Source organism: Oryx dammah, unplaced genomic scaffold (genome assembly GCF_014754425.2).
Source record: "Oryx dammah isolate SB20612 unplaced genomic scaffold, SCBI_Odam_1.1 HiC_scaffold_19, whole genome shotgun sequence".
NCBI classification, from domain to species: Eukaryota; Metazoa; Chordata; class Mammalia; order Artiodactyla; family Bovidae; genus Oryx; species Oryx dammah.
Window position 1 is genome coordinate 13,243,070 of NW_024070203.1, and position 14,132 is coordinate 13,257,201.

Sequence of the window (14,132 nt, forward strand, 5' to 3'; positions counted from 1 at the left end):
CAGCAGGGCCCCGTAGATTGGCTGCCCCAGCCCAGGTTGTTACGCCTCCAACGCTGCCGAGCGTCCCCATTGGCTGGCGGCCGGCATCGCCCTCTAGGCGGGAGATTCGCGGGGCGCCAAGCTTCCGGCGACCATGGAGCGCCTGCGGGACGTGTGGGAGCTGCTGCAGGCGTGGGAGCGCGCGTTTTGGCGGCAGAGCGGGCGGCGGCCAGGCAAGGTGCGGACTGCCCGTGGGCGGGGAGCTGAGGGCACGGCATCCGCCTGACGCGTTCCCTTTACAGGAAGACGTGGAAGCGGCGCCCGAGGAGACCCGCGGTGAGCCCGCGGGCGCGGGGCGGAGGGAGTGGCCAAGGCCGTGGGCCGGGGGCGGGAGGCCTCCACGCCCCCTTCCAGGGGAATGCTGACTCCTCAACTCCGATCCCCCGACCCCGTTCTCAGCGCTGTACCGAGAGTACCGCTCCCTGAAGAAAGCACTGGGCCAGGCCGGCGGCGTCGAGCCTCACGGCTCGGGGCAGTCGCCTCCCCCCGCGGCCGAGCAGGTACCTGGGCTCGACATCCCAACCTCTGGGTCAACATCCTGTGTGCCGGAGCCGGGAGGAGTCGTGACCCAACTTCTGTGGGGCACAGAGCTCGGCGGGAGCGGGGGGCAGAGGGGGAAGTGTGAGAGCGTGGAGGAAGGACAGCCCCTCCTCGGGTTTCTCAGGGGTGGAGACATCTCTGTTCCCCCTCACACACCAGCTTCTCCGTGGTTTAGGTCTCTACTGTCTCCTGCAGATGTTGGAGCCCAGTTGCTGGGGGAACCACTTGAATCGGGCTGCGACCCAGAGTCCCCATCCTCCCTCAAGGTGGAGCCCTCAGGAGTCTGCGCAGGACTATGGGAAGAGGCTTAAGGCCAACCTAAAGGGCAGTCTGCAGGTGAGGGATGAGGGTCCAGAGCTGCAGGTGGCCCCAGGCAGAATTACCAGCTACCCATCCCTGTCGAGTGTCTTACGGGTAGTCACATGCTCACCTGTGCACACACAGCCAGCACAGCTCCACAGAGGAGCTCCAGATCAGCCTCTACCCTCAGCTTCCTTTATGTCCCAACCTTTTGCCTCTCACCTTACCCAGCTGTTATAGGTGGGCCTCCAGCACGTATGAGTGTGTAGCACCCCAAGGGCCTGAGTTCCTGCTTGCTTGTCTCCCTCCCAGGCTAGGTCAACCCTGGGCCGGATACCCCGGCTTGCACAAAGATCCTCCTCCAAGATCCCTTCACCGGAGCCACCAGGCACAGCAGCTGCCTCCATCTCTCCAGAAAATGTCAATCAGGTGCTCCCTCAGCTTCCCAGGCCCCAGCTGAGGCCAGGCCGGCTCCAGCAGCTGAGGGCATCCCTGAGCCTGCGACTTAGCTCCCTCGACCCTGAGTGGCTGCAGCGGTGTCACAACAGGACCCCAGATTTTCTGGAGGTTTCCAGGACCTGCCAGCCTGGCCTGGGTGCGGAGGATTCACAGCTTCTGACTCCAGCTGTTGCATCTGTCCTTAGCCTCAGCGCTGGTCCTGAGGTGCCTTTGCAGGGCCCAGAGGCTCCAGCCCTACCAGCAGCTGGTGTCAGTGCAGGGAACTGTCAGCCTGGTGACCGTCAAGGCAAGAAGCGGAAACAGAGTGGGGAGCTGGAGGGAAGCCTTGCACAGACCCAGCAGGGCACCGACCAAGCAGGACCCCTGCCTGAGGGAGCTGGGGCTGCAGGGCCTGCAGAAGACTGTCCAGAGCAGCCTGTGAAGACACAGCTCCCAGGCAGGACCCCAGCCTCCAGGTATCACTGCTCTAACCTCCCAGCAGGGCTGTGCTCAGTTGAGCCAGTGTAGGGAGGGCTGTGGGCACTGCCGACCTGTGCATTTCTTCCAGATCTGCTGTCCAGGACAGGGGGAACTATGTGCGGCTCAACATGAAGCAGCGACGCTATGTGCGGGGCTGGGCCCTGCGGGGCAGGCTCCTTCGCAAGCAGGTGAGGAGGTGGTACTGGGTTCTCCCCCAACCTGTCCTGCTGCTTGCCCTGTGACCCTTCTTTGTGTCCCCAACCAGGCATGGAAGCAGAAGTGGCAGAAAAAAGGGGAGTGTTTTGGGGGTGGTCAGCCCAGAGGCCCAGCTCAGGATTCTTGCTCCCAGCATGGGCAGCTCAGCCACTGGGCATCCCGATGCTCTCAGCCTGGTGAGGCCTCTGCCCTGGATGCCAGCCTGCTTACAGGGGTGTTGTGCTCTTTGGGGAGGCAATTCTGGCTCAGGCAAAGGCCCTACTGACTCTCTGCTTCTGGTCCAGAGCCTCTCCTGGCACCTCAGAAGGAGGATGTCAAGGTGGATGGTGCACAGACCCAGTCCACGTTACAGGAAGCATCCCTGAGGACAGGTGCAGCCTGCTGCCAACTCTCTGGTGAGTGAAGAGGTGAAGGAGAGGCTGCAGCAAGTTTCTTTCTTGGTACTGTGACGCCAGCCCAGCCCAGTGCTCCTATGCTGTTCATCTGTTCTCAGCAGGTGAAGAAGATGCTGAGCCTGGGGCGCCTGAGCTGCTGGTGCCCACGGGGCCGTCTGTGTCCAGGATGCCCTGTCCACCTCTTTCCGTGCCTCCACTCTACCCACCGGGGCCCTCGGGTCAGGTGGCAGGTCAGCAGATGCCTAACAGCCCAGGCCTGGACGGAAGGGTTAGGACGACTCAGAGCCAAGCTGACTGACACCTGTGTCCACAGACACGCCGGCTGAGGTGTTTCAGGCCCTGGAGCAACTGGGGCACCATGCCTTCTACCCCGAGCAGGAGCGTGTGATCATGCGGATCCTGTCTGGTGAGCTGGCGGGCAGGAGCGTGGTGGGGTTGAGGCCAGGCTGCAAGACGGCTGCCTTGACTCTAGATCACACCAGGTATGTCCACCCTGCTGGTGCTGCCCACGGGGGCTGGCAAGTCCCTGTGCTACCAACTCCCAGCGCTGCTCTACTTCCGGCGAAGCCCCTGCCTCACCCTGGTCATCTCTCCTCTCACGTCACTCATGGATGACCAGGTAGGTGGACAGGACCCACGGATACATGCCAAAGGCAAGGACCGGTATCCATGGCTCTGCTGACCCACTTGGGCTGCTGTTTCTTGCCCCACCCCCACCCCAGAGCTGCAAGTTATCAGGCCCTTTCCACTCTGTCCAGTGTCGGCAATGGCCCAAAGGCACAGGGACACGGCTGCTTAGACCCAGTCCCACCCACCAGAGGAGCAGCTTGGTAGGAGCAGCCCCACTGGGTTCTGTCCCCAGTGCGCCTCAGTCAAGGCCCACGGGCGGCTCTGGCCTCTCCTCCCCAAAGGGCCTGGAGGGGAGCCAGCAGTAGTTGTCAGGTAAAGCCACCCTGGAAGGGCTTCGGGAAAGGGCCAGGGCCGTGCAACAGGCTGTGCTCCTGTACCTGCAGCTCTCTGGCCTGCCCCCTGGCTTGAAGGGGGCCTGCCTTCACTCGGGGATGACCAAGAAGCAGCGGGACTCTGCCCTGCAGAAGGTGAGGGGGCCTCCCAGGGCCAGACGGGTGGAGCAGCGGGCAGAGCTGGGTGCCATTGCTGACCAGTGGGCCTCCTTAGGCTCGTGCGGCCCGCGTGCAGGTGCTGATGCTGTCCCCAGAGTCACTGGTCGGGGCCGGGGCCGACACCCTCCTCTCTCAGCTGCCGCCGGTCGCCTTTGCCTGCCTCGATGAGGCCCACTGCCTCTCTCAGTGGTCCCACAACTTCCGGCCCTGTTACTTGCGTGTCTGTCAGGTGAGCCTTGGTGGGTAGGGCAGTGTGCAGGGGTGGGGCGGGTAGGCGCAGCTGGCTCACCGCCCCCTCACAGACGCTGCGGGACCGGATGGGCGTCCACTGCTTCCTGGGCCTTACAGCCACGGCCACACGCAGCACTGCCCTCGACGTGGCCTGGCACCTGGGCGTGACTGAGGAGTCCGTGCTCAGAGGGCCAGCTACCATTCCTGCCAACCTGCACCTCTCCGTGTCCTCGGACAGGGACCCAGACCAGGTAAGCGTACGTGCATGGGCCTGGCAGCGGCCCTGCCTCCCAGCTCTCTGCAGTGACTCTCATCCCCCTAGGCGCTGGTGACACTGCTGCAGAGTGACCGGTTCCGGGCTCTGGACTCCGTCATCATCTACTGCCACAGGCGAGAGGACACAGAGCGTGTCGCCGCCCTGCTGCGCACCTGCCTGCGCGAGGCCCGGGATCTGGGGCCCCACGGTGAGGCGGAGGCAGGCCTGCGCCCCACAGACGCGTCCCGGGCATGCGCCCCACCTGACCACCGTGTGTCTTCTCTGCAGGCACAGCGCTGGATGCCGTGGCCGAGGCCTACCACGCTGGCCTGTGCAGCCGAGATCGGCGGCGGGTGCAGCGGGCCTTCATGGAGGGCCGGCTGCGCGTGGTGGTGGCCACAGTGGCCTTCGGGATGGGGCTGGACCGGCCGGACGTGCGGGCTGTGTTGCACCTGGGGCTGCCCCCCAGCTTTGAGAACTACGTGCAGGCGGTGGGCCGCGCAGGGCGTGACGGGCAGCCAGCACACTGCCACCTCTTCCTCCGGCCCCAGGTGGGTGCCCACCCCACCCCCCCCAGTTTCCCCAACCCTGCCCGGGGCTGTGCCCCACATTCACACCACTCTGCCCCCAGGGCCAGGACCTGCGGGAGCTACGCAGACATGTGCACGCCAACGCCGTGGATTTCTTTGCTGTGAAGAGGCTGGTGCAGCGTGTGTTCCCTCCCTGTTCTTGTGCCCGGCGGCCCCCAGAGCAGGAGGGTGGCAGGAGCAAGGAAGAGTGCTTGGCCAGGGCCCCTATAGCTGCGAGTGCCCAGGATCCTGGCCAGCCCAGCGTCCCACACACACCCCAGTGCCCAGGCCATGAGCGGGTGCTCCCAGTGCAGCCAACCGTGCAGGCCCTGGATATGCCGGAGGAGGGTGAGGAGCAGGGGCGTGTGCGGCGGGGCTTGGGGGTCCCACAGGCCCCGAGTGAGCTCCGCTCTTCCCACAGCCATTGAGACGCTGCTGTGCTACCTGGAGCTGCACCCACGGCGCTGGCTGAAGCTGGTGGCTCCCACTTATGCCCGCTGCCACCTGCGCTGGCCCGGGGGCCCCACCCAGCTCCAGGCCCTGGCCCGCAGGTGAGCACACATCCCACCCAAGCTGTCAATGGCAACAGAGAACAGGGCTGCCAATCACATGCCGCCCCCCTGGCATAGGTGCCCCCCACTGGCTCTGTGCTTGGCCCAGCAGCACCCCGACACGAAGGGGGGATGCAGTTCTGTAGAGTTGGATCTGGTCAAGCTGGCGGACTCTATGGGCTGGGAGCTGGGCCCTGTGCGGCGAGCTCTCCTCCAGCTGCAGTGGGACCCAGAGCCCAAGACAGGTGCGTCCAACCCCAGCCCTGCTTGCCACCCGCTCTCCACCCCTCCGCCAGTTTCTGACATCCTATCTGGCAGGTGTGCCCCAGGGTACTGGGGTGCTGGTGGAGTTCAGAGAGATGGCCTTCCGCCTGTACAGCCCGGGGGACCTGACGGCACAGGAGAGGGACCAGATCTGCGACTTCCTACACAGCCGTGTGCAGGCTCGAGAGCGAGAGGCCCTGGCCCACCTGCACCACACCTTCCGGGCTTTTCACAGGTGCAGGCGGAGGTGGGCAGGGCACGGGCCACCCCACCCTGCCCCTAGGCAGGCCCCTCTGACAGGCTCTACCCTCCACAGTGTGGCCTTCCCCAGCTGCGGGCCATGCCTAGAGCAGCCTGACTGGGAGCGAAGCAGCAGGCTCAAGGCTTTGCTCAGTCACTACTTTGAAGAAGAGTCAGAACAGTCGGGGGGCCTGGAGACAGAGGACGACCCCGAGCTGGGACAGGACAGGGTGAGTGTCAGGGCCTGGAGGGGTGGCTGCAGAGGATGCGCCCGTCTGCGGGCTCACACCCGCCTCCTGCGGGCACCACAAGCCATGCACAACACTGAGCCGTACAGAAGAGCAAGCAGTGGAAGCCGGGCTGGCCTGACTGTCCCCCCGCACCACAGCTCCAGGACTGGGAAGACCAGATCCGCCGGGACATACGCCAGCTCCTGTCCTCCTGGCCAGAGCAGCGGTTCTCAGGCAGGGCTGTGGCCCGCGTCTTCCACGGCATTGGTGCGGACCTGGGAGGCCTAGCCCTGAGGGAGTTGGGGGCTGGGGGCACACCTGGCCCAGAGTCCTCAGCCGCATCTCCTCCCCCTCCAGGGAGCCCCTGCTATCCAGCCCAGGTGTTTGGGCGGGACCGGCGCTTCTGGAGGAAGTACCTGCACCTGAGCTTCCCTGCCCTCATGCACCTGGCCACGCAGGAGCTCCTGCTATGGGGCCGCTGACCACCCTGCTGCAGAGGACCCAGTACCCCCGTGTCCCAGACAGGGGCCTAAGTGGGGTTGCAAGGCCACAGCCTGGGGGTGTCAGGTGTAGTGGGCCCTCAGGGTAAAGATGGAGGGGGTGCAGTGATCAGGACAGTGGCCCACCACCCCGAACACAGCCCGCCACCAGGAACACGGGGGCAGAGGCCCCAAAGTGCAGAATAAAAGTTGCTTGAGTTGTTTTTAGGATTCTTCCTTCCACTGGGAACCCTATAGTCTGGGGATGACTGCACAGTACTTGTCCCAGAAGCACACTCCACTTTATTGATGAGTTCAGCCTTTTAGCTCAGGCCAGGGCGCTGGGCGCAAAGCCCAGGTACAGCATGGGGGTGGCTGAGAGAGCTAAGAAGAGAGAGAAGCAGAGGCGTGGCCCCAGGCTATCAGCCAGGGCTCCTGCCAGCGTGCCCACCAGCAGCTTCCCCAGCAGCTCCAGAGTGGCCAGGAGACTGTAGTGTGTGGCCTGCGGGGTGGACGGAGAATGTCATGTCAGGACCTGCTTGGACTCCAGGCCCACAGCCTCGCATGCTGCAGCCATGTTTCTTACCTGCAGGGCACTGGGTGCCAGCTGACTGCAGCGCATCATCATGGTGAAGGTGGTGGTTGTGACCAAGCCCCCCAGGAGGTGCTGCAGACACAGGCTCAGCAGGGCTGCCCCTGGGAGGGTGAGAGTCAGCAGGGCCCAGGACCCCAGGCTCCTCCCCACTGTGGCCCACCCCTCACCTCTCAGGACTGTGCCAGGGACGGGGTTGGCTCTGGGGCTGTTCAGCTGAAAGAGCAGGGCAGTCTGGTAGGTCAGGCCCCCAAGACGGAACCAAAGCACTGACCTCAGGAGGGGCAGTGGCTGCCTGAGGGGGAGACGGGGCAGGTCAGAGGGCAGAGAGAAGAGGGGAGCAGGTGGGCAGGGTGCACTGAGGGGGGCTCACCAACGCCTGGCCAGCAGGACCCCACCCAGGGATGAGCCAGCAATGGAGCAGAACACAGCACCCACACCGTTCCACAGCCCCAGCTCTGGGGTGGAGATGCCACTGTCCAGCAACAGCAGTGGGAACAGACCGCTGGCACCCTGCTCACCTGTGGAAAGAAAGTCAGTAGGGGCGGCCTCCCCTGCCTCTCCACCTCAGCCTCAGGCTCCCCCAGCCCTGCCTCTGCTGGGCCGCAGACAGCTGGGGCTAGGCTTTGGCCAAATTCAGGGTCAGCACGAAGCAGCTCAGAGAGGCCTGAAGGAGTGTGGCTGGGGCTAGACCTGCAGAGGACATTGGAAACAAGGCCCAGCCACAGTCAGGGTGGGCTCCAGCCCTCAGATCAGACCCTACAGAGGAAAGGCAGTCCCACGCCAGTTCTTGGGACCCACCTGTGCTACTGCCTGACTCACCCAGCTTGTAGGTGAGCACGAAGCCCGCTGTCCACAGGGTCCCAGGCACGGCCAGCAAGTCCTGCTGAAGGCGCAGGCTGGGGTGGGGGTGCGCTGAGGGCGGGGGTACCGGCAGCTGTCGCAGGGCGGGCGCCACCCAGGCCAAGGCCGCAGCCAGCCAGTAGGTGGCGGCCAGGAGCAGGAAGAGCAGCGTCCAGGAGAGCGCGGGCAGGAGGGCCAGCAGCCCGCCGCTGGCCAGCGCGGCCCCCAGCTTGTAAGCAACCACCTGGACGGTATTGCCAGGCCCCAGTTCGGCTGGCTCCAGGAGCCGCACGGCCAGCATGTCCAGGGCCACGTCCTGCACGGCCGCAGCTAGATTCAGCAGCAGGAGCAGCGCCGCCACCGGGACAGGCAACGCGGCCCCGCCGGCGCCGGCAGGAGGCAGGGTTGCCAGCAGCCCGCACACCAGGCCCAGGGCAGCAGTGCTGAGCGCCAGCCAGCCCCTTGGGGAGCCCCACGTGTCTATCAGCGGGGCCCAAACGAGCTTGAACAGCCACGGCGCATACAGCGCCCTGGCCAGCCCCACGCGCGTCAGGGAAAGGCCGCGGGCGCGCAGCAGCACGGGCAGCAGGCCTGACTGCAGGCCGTAGGGCAGGCCCTGCACCAGGTAGAGACCAGCCAGGGGCAGCAGCTTCCCGCGCATGGCCATGGCCAGGGGGCGCGGCCCTGGGGCGGGGGCCGCCTTCAGGACCAGACTGGGGAGGGATGAGGGGTCCCACTCAGAGCAGGGGCAGGGCTGTTCCCAGGGTGGGGGTCCGGTCCGTCCAGTCGCGATGGGGTTAGGGGTCACGCAGCGGCATGACTGGGGCTGGGTCAGGGGTGGCCAAGCCGGCATCCGTGAACGCGCCTTCGGGTCCCGCAGGCTCAGGCCCCCGAGGAGCTGGATGTCTCGGTTGCGGGGTTGGGTAGCCCTCGCGCGCCACAGCGCAGCCCGGAAACGAGGCGGCCATAGAGGACGCGGGCGGGCTAGAGCGCCGACAGCCCGCGCGCGCCCCTGGTGGCCGACTGGCTTGGAACATCGGAAACCGGGACCCATCCAGGGCCCTCCCCGGCCGTCTGATCCGCTCCCAGACGCCCCTCAGCCTCCGGAAGTGCCGCAGGTGTCCTACCTGGGGCCTGGTGGCTGCCGGTTCCGCTGGGTCGCCTACGACCCCACAGAGCAGCTGTCCTCTCAAGCCTCCACTGTCGGCTGCTGCTTCCTTGGCTCCGGTGCCCCTCAGCTCCCTGAGATCGTGTTCTCAGCGCCCTCTGCAGGCCGGTGGCTGAAGAGGGTCGTGGGAAAGGCCTGAGCCCCGCTCATCCCAGGACGCATCCGGCTGCTGCCCTAAAGGCCCTCGTGTCCAGTGAGGAGGCCCCGAGAGCCTGTCTAGGCTCCAGCTGGCCTCAGCAAGGAGGCGGTCCCCGCCTCCCAAGGGGAAACCCGAGCCTGAGCTTGGGGTCTCACAAAGCCTCTCCAGCCCAGAGCTGTGCTGATGCCTGAAGATACCTGAGGCCCAGGGGAGTGAGTGAAGCTTGCACTGTGGCTAAGAACCCCCTCCCGAGCTGAGCTGGGACCTTGGCCAGTGGTCTCCCCACGCCTGTGGATCTCTGAAGCCAGCCAACCGGTAAACCAACTCATAGGCACTTGAGCCAAGACCCTTGGTCAGCTACCAAGGCCACGTGGAGTGAGTTTCCTGTCATTTCTAGGCATTTGGGTGGCTCAGGTTTCTTCTGTGAAATGAGGACTAAAGTGCCCACCACAGAGGACCCACAACAGTGGCAGTAGGTGCTTGTCCTTGAGGGCCGGTGCCCCAAACCTGCCCCAGCTCTGGGCGGGGCGGGGGGGGGGGTCTCCTTTCTGTTTTCCAGCCCAAGGACTGCATTTGCACGGGGACGTCACACACTCCACACACAGCATGACCTAGGTGACCACGTGCCCTTCCTCTCCCTACTCCTTAGCCAACATCACTCCTCCCGCAGTTGTCAAAAGAGGCAGAACCGCTGTCACCTGCTCCGTTTGGAGAACCAAGACACCCTCCTTGCCCTCTCACGGTTGCTCGGTTTCCCTCTGCCAACTCTGCCAGTTCCCATCTAGCCAACTCCAACCTGTAAGAATGTCTGCTCCTCAGGAAGCCCTCCTTGACCATCGCCCCCTGGCCCCCAAGCCTGCACAGAACCCATACAGACAGGCAGTCAAGAGTGGACAAGGCTGTGAAGGTGCACACAGGTGTGCACGCAGCCTCCAAGCAGCCCGGCCAGCCCATTGCTTTATTAGGGCCTGTGGAGGGGCAGGGGCTCGGCCACACAGCCAGCAGGAGCAAGTCCAGAGGCTCCAGAGGCCCCAGGGCAGAGTGCCCTCAGTCTGAGGTCGTCCCTATGGCCGGCCCTGGCCTCTGACGGGTCCTCAGGAGTACTCGCGGGTGAACTTAGCATGGAACTGGCTCAGCTTCTCCAGCAGGGGCCGCAACTTCTCCATGGGGGGCAGAATAGTCATCCTGAAAAGGGGAAGAAAGTAAGCCAAAGTGGTGGGGGTCGAGGGGAGAGGCTGCGCCAGCAGGGCCTCACCGAAAGTGGTAGGTGCCTTCCCGTTGTCCGAAGCCACTCCCAGGCACCACGCAGATGCCAGTCTCCTCTAGGAGGCGCAGGCAGAAGAACATGTCGGGAGCCAGGCCCAGCTCCTGGGGGTTCGGGAGGAGGACGGGAGGGGACGCTCAGGGAGGACGGTCAGGGAGGACGTCCCCGGCCCCGCGGGCCCTGCCCAGGCTTACGTCGGACCTGAGCGCGCTGCACCGCACGCGGGGGCAGCTCCATGCGCGGGAAGGAATACATAGCGCCCTGCACCGGGTTGCAGCGGATGCCGGGAGCTTCGTTGAAGACCTGCTCCGTGAGCTTGGCCTTGGCAGCCAGCTCGGCCAGCACCGCCCGCCTCTCCTGCTGCCGAGGGGGTAGGGTTGGTCAAGCCAGGCCGGGGCGAGGCGCCCCGACGCCCGCGGCCCCGCCCACTCACCGCCTGGAACCTCGCGAAGGAGGGATCGGAGGGCAACGGCGGGCTGACAGCCACGTCGAGCAGGACCTGGCCCGGGGTGGGCGGGCACAGCCGCACGCTCCGCAGCTTCTGCATCTGCTGCTTCACCGCGGCGTCCATATTCACCACTTCCACGTAGCCGCCGCGGAAGCCGCACCTGAGAGGCGAAGGTGGGCGTCGAGGCAGGGCTGGCTAGGAGGGGCCAGCCTGGCGGCGACGAGAGCCCAACCGACGCCCAGGTTCTGGGCCCTGCCCGCCCAGCCCGCACGCACTCGCCCATGTAGCCCTTGGAGATCGAGTGGAAGGAGGCGAGCTCCTGTCGCGCCGCGTATGGCGGCCCCATCTCCATGAGCACCTTCTTGAACGAGTGGAACTGCGAGCCCTCGGCGTACACGTTGTCTTGGTACACCTGGATTGGAGGCGGGGAGACAGCGGGCCGTGTCACCCTGGCGCGCGCCGCGCCCGCCGCCCCCTCCCCGCGGGCGCCAAGCCAGCACCTCATCGGCCAATAGGAAAAGCCTCTCCTCAAAGGCGAAGCGGATCACGTCCTCGATGCACGCGCGGGTCTGCACCTGCCCTGGGGCGCGGGGGTGCGACAGGTCCGGGGTCAGCCGAGGGGGCGCTCTGCTCTGCGCAGGGCGGCGGGAGGAGGGAAAGGGTGACCCAGGCGCGGCTGACAGGGGTGCCTGTTCGGGCCGGGGCGGCGGGGAGCGGACGGGTGGGGACGCGCACCGGTGGGGTTCCCGGGGTTGATGACGCAGAGCGCGCGGGGGCAGCAGTGGTCACGCGCCTGGCGCAGCGCGCGCCGCAGCTCGGCCACGTCGAGCGCCCAGGCACGCTCCTCGTCCAGGTAGTAGTCCACCTGCACCGCGTTGAACTCGGCCAGCGCGGCGGAGTAGAGTGGATACTGAGGGGTGGGGATAAGCACGCCCGTGCGCGTGCGACCCTCGCCGGTTACCAGCAGCTTCAGCACCGTCTGCGGGCGGGATGGGAGGTGGGGTTGGCAGACCCTCCCGGCTGCGCACTAGGAGCCGCGGTGGCTTCCCGCACTGGCCCCGGCCTACCACAATGGCATCGCTGGCCCCCGTGGACAGGAAGATGTTATTGGGGTCGGCGGGAATGCCTCCATCGCGCCGCTCGATGTACCGCGCCACATCCTCGCGGATCATCTGGACGCCAGCGCTGATGCTGTAGGCCCCTGAACGGGGGACGAGGCAGGACGGCCGGGGTGGGACAAGTGAGGTCCCCTCGCTGCTCTCGTGAGGGGGCCCGTCCTCTTCCAGCGGCGGGCCCACCCTCTCCCGGGACAGCCTCGCTCCAGCTCCTGCTCACCACCCCTCCCCCGGGCTTGGGCGGGTTCTGGCGCTCACCCAGGCTGTGGCCCCCACACGCCTGCAAGATGCGCTCCGCCCTCCTCTTGGCGTCGTCGGGGAAGTCAGGGCTGTTCAGGAGATCGGGGTGGACGCAGAGGGCCAGGACCTGGGAGGAGTGAGTGCTGGGGCCAGGGTCCACGGGCTGATAGGGGGAGGGTGCGGGGCAGTGCTGAGCCTCACCTGGCGCGGGAAGGTGATAGGGATCTGCCCCATGGCCTGTGCGTCCCCGATGTTAGCGCGAATGACCTCGGTGAAGGGCTTCTTTACGCCCTGGAGGGAGGAGGGGAGCACAGTGAGGGGGGAGCTTATCACTCCCACAGGCCTTGTCTCCTAAGGCGGGGGTTTGGGGGGGGGGGGGCCCAGGGCCGACCGGGGCCCTCTCACCAGGCCCCGGGGGGGGGGAGGGGGTGAGGGACCAGCCTGGGCCCCTCTTGCCAGGCCCCGGGGGGGGGGGGTCGGGGGCAGGGGGCACGGTCTGGGGTCCATTCGCCAGGCCCGGGGGGCAGGAGCATACCTGGCGCAGCTCCTGCTCCAGCTCCAGTGCCCGCTGCACGATGGGGCCTCGCACTGCATACTCCACCCTCCGGACACAAGGGTTCATGGAGTCCAGTGTCAGCACCTTCTCCTTCAGCCCATTTGCTGCCTCCTGGCTGTGCTCAACTGCCCTCAAGGCCATGACTCTGCTCAGATAGGCAGGAAGGAGGCTCAGGAGGCGGCAGGATCCAGAAGCGGGGATGAGGTCAGCTGGTCCAGGCTCGGTGGGCCAGGGCTGGGAAGGGGGAGCCTGGGAAGGGGGCGCCCTCTTGGCTGCAGCCTGCTGGCCCCACTGAGAGGACAGAAGAGGCTGAAGGAGCCAGGCTGCCAGGCCCCGCCCGTCTGGGCACAGTTCTGCCCTGGGAGCCACAGGGAGTGGGTGAGAAGGCAGGCGGGGCTTGGGGTGAGGCCCGGTGCCCGCCCAGCGTCCCCAGGACAGGGGACAGGAGACCCACATGGGGCAGGGACAGGCAGAAGGTGCCAGCAGCTCTGCAGGACGAGGCCTGGGGGTGGGGAGGGGGCTGAGAGCCCTGACGGGTCCACAGAGCTGGGAAGGCTGGGCCCCCGAGCGAGCGGGAGTGAGGCCCGGGACCTCAGCATAGTTACCCCAGTAGGGCTCGGCCGAGGCCCAGCCCTCTCGGGCCCCCCATCTTTGCTCCCAGCCAGCAGAGCAGGCCTGTCTCCTGGGTAACTGAGCCAGGCCTCAGGAATCTTGGGGCTGTTGGGGGAGGGGAGCAAGGCTTCAGACATGGGTTCCACTTGGCCCTCCTGCACTGGGGACCAGGCCTGGGCCAGCGAGAGCCCTGTGTTTGAACCTTGGTCCCCCATCAGTGCTGCAAGGCTGGAGTCTCTGAGTTGGGGTGCTGGGGTGGGGGGGTGCTGGGCAGCTCCGGGCCTTTGCAGGGCCCTTGGGACACCTCTGCAGCTCTGGGCTGCTGTCCTGCCCTTTCGCCAAACACATACCAGCCTGGAGCTGCCCTTGGGGCTGCACTGGGGGCAGGGTGACCTAAGCGCCCCCTCCCTGAGGCTCCTGATTGGTGCAGAGAGTGGGAAGGGAGCTGTGATAAGCCTCGGGGCCCACCTCTGCAGGCCCTGCAGGGAGCGATAGGCCCTATGTGGCTTGCCCAGCCCTAGGTTCCGACCCCACGCCGAGGGTCAGGGAGCACCCTCCGGCAGGAGAAGAAACCAGAGCCCAGGCAGCTGGCCTCACCTCGTGCCTCCTGCTCCGCGGCCACCGCTGCCTCCCAGAGTGCAGGCCTCTCTGGCCCCCAGGCAGGAGCGCAGGCTGATATGGGCCCAGCCTCAGGCGGAGCCCGCCTCTGCCCGCCCCCTGGCAGCAGGGCCCAAGTGGCAGCTGTGGTGGCGAGTGGACCCTGGGCAGCCTCCCCAGCCCACACGCTAAATTTAACCGGCAGCCTG

General features: G+C 66.3%; 3 protein-coding genes across 10 annotated transcripts; 1 reads left to right on the plus strand and 2 right to left on the minus strand.

Annotated features, from left to right (window-relative positions):
• Positions 1-119: 119 nt before the first annotated feature.
• RECQL4 (RecQ like helicase 4) lies at positions 120-6,571 on the plus strand. The gene is made up of 23 exons (XM_040261472.1): positions 120-217; positions 282-315; positions 439-539; positions 775-915; positions 1,192-1,793; positions 1,886-1,985; positions 2,063-2,189; positions 2,298-2,408; positions 2,507-2,638; positions 2,722-2,814; positions 2,891-3,027; positions 3,422-3,505; positions 3,585-3,758; positions 3,832-4,011; positions 4,083-4,224; positions 4,305-4,567; positions 4,648-4,933; positions 5,007-5,136; positions 5,215-5,381; positions 5,455-5,635; positions 5,717-5,870; positions 6,029-6,137; positions 6,228-6,571. The coding sequence occupies exons 1-23, from the start codon at positions 134-136 to the stop codon at positions 6,350-6,352; spliced, it is 3,657 nt and encodes a 1,218-aa protein (XP_040117406.1). The 5' UTR covers positions 120-133; the 3' UTR covers positions 6,353-6,571.
• A 58-nt stretch (positions 6,572-6,629) lies between these two features.
• Positions 6,630-9,867, minus strand: MFSD3 (major facilitator superfamily domain containing 3). 6 transcript variants are annotated; one of them, XM_040261483.1, is made up of 5 exons: positions 7,764-8,903; positions 7,315-7,462; positions 7,112-7,236; positions 6,936-7,045; positions 6,630-6,851 (listed from the first exon to the last, which is right to left on the minus strand). In XM_040261483.1, the coding sequence occupies exons 1-5, from the start codon at positions 8,836-8,838 to the stop codon at positions 6,678-6,680; spliced, it is 1,632 nt and encodes a 543-aa protein (XP_040117417.1). In that variant the 5' UTR covers positions 8,839-8,903; the 3' UTR covers positions 6,630-6,677. The 6 variants fall into 6 exon arrangements, with proteins under 6 accessions (XP_040117417.1, XP_040117416.1, XP_040117415.1 ...); XM_040261482.1 differs by having other exon boundaries at positions 7,743-8,903; XM_040261481.1 differs by having other exon boundaries at positions 6,936-7,236.
• Positions 9,868-9,969: 102 nt separating this feature from the next.
• GPT (glutamic--pyruvic transaminase) lies at positions 9,970-14,093 on the minus strand. Of its 3 annotated transcripts, XM_040261491.1 has the most exons (13): positions 13,924-14,093; positions 13,320-13,431; positions 12,694-12,859; positions 12,360-12,449; positions 12,177-12,285; positions 11,871-12,004; positions 11,539-11,782; positions 11,304-11,383; positions 11,079-11,215; positions 10,789-10,963; positions 10,557-10,712; positions 10,347-10,459; positions 9,970-10,276 (listed from the first exon to the last, which is right to left on the minus strand). In XM_040261491.1, exons 2-13 carry the CDS (start codon positions 13,361-13,363, stop codon positions 10,186-10,188), a joined length of 1,539 nt encoding a protein of 512 aa, XP_040117425.1. In that variant the 5' UTR covers positions 13,364-13,431; positions 13,924-14,093; the 3' UTR covers positions 9,970-10,185. The 3 variants fall into 3 exon arrangements, with proteins under 3 accessions (XP_040117425.1, XP_040117426.1, XP_040117427.1); XM_040261492.1 differs by lacking the exon at positions 13,320-13,431; XM_040261493.1 differs by having other exon boundaries at positions 12,694-13,431.
• Between the last annotated feature and the right edge of the window lie 39 nt (positions 14,094-14,132).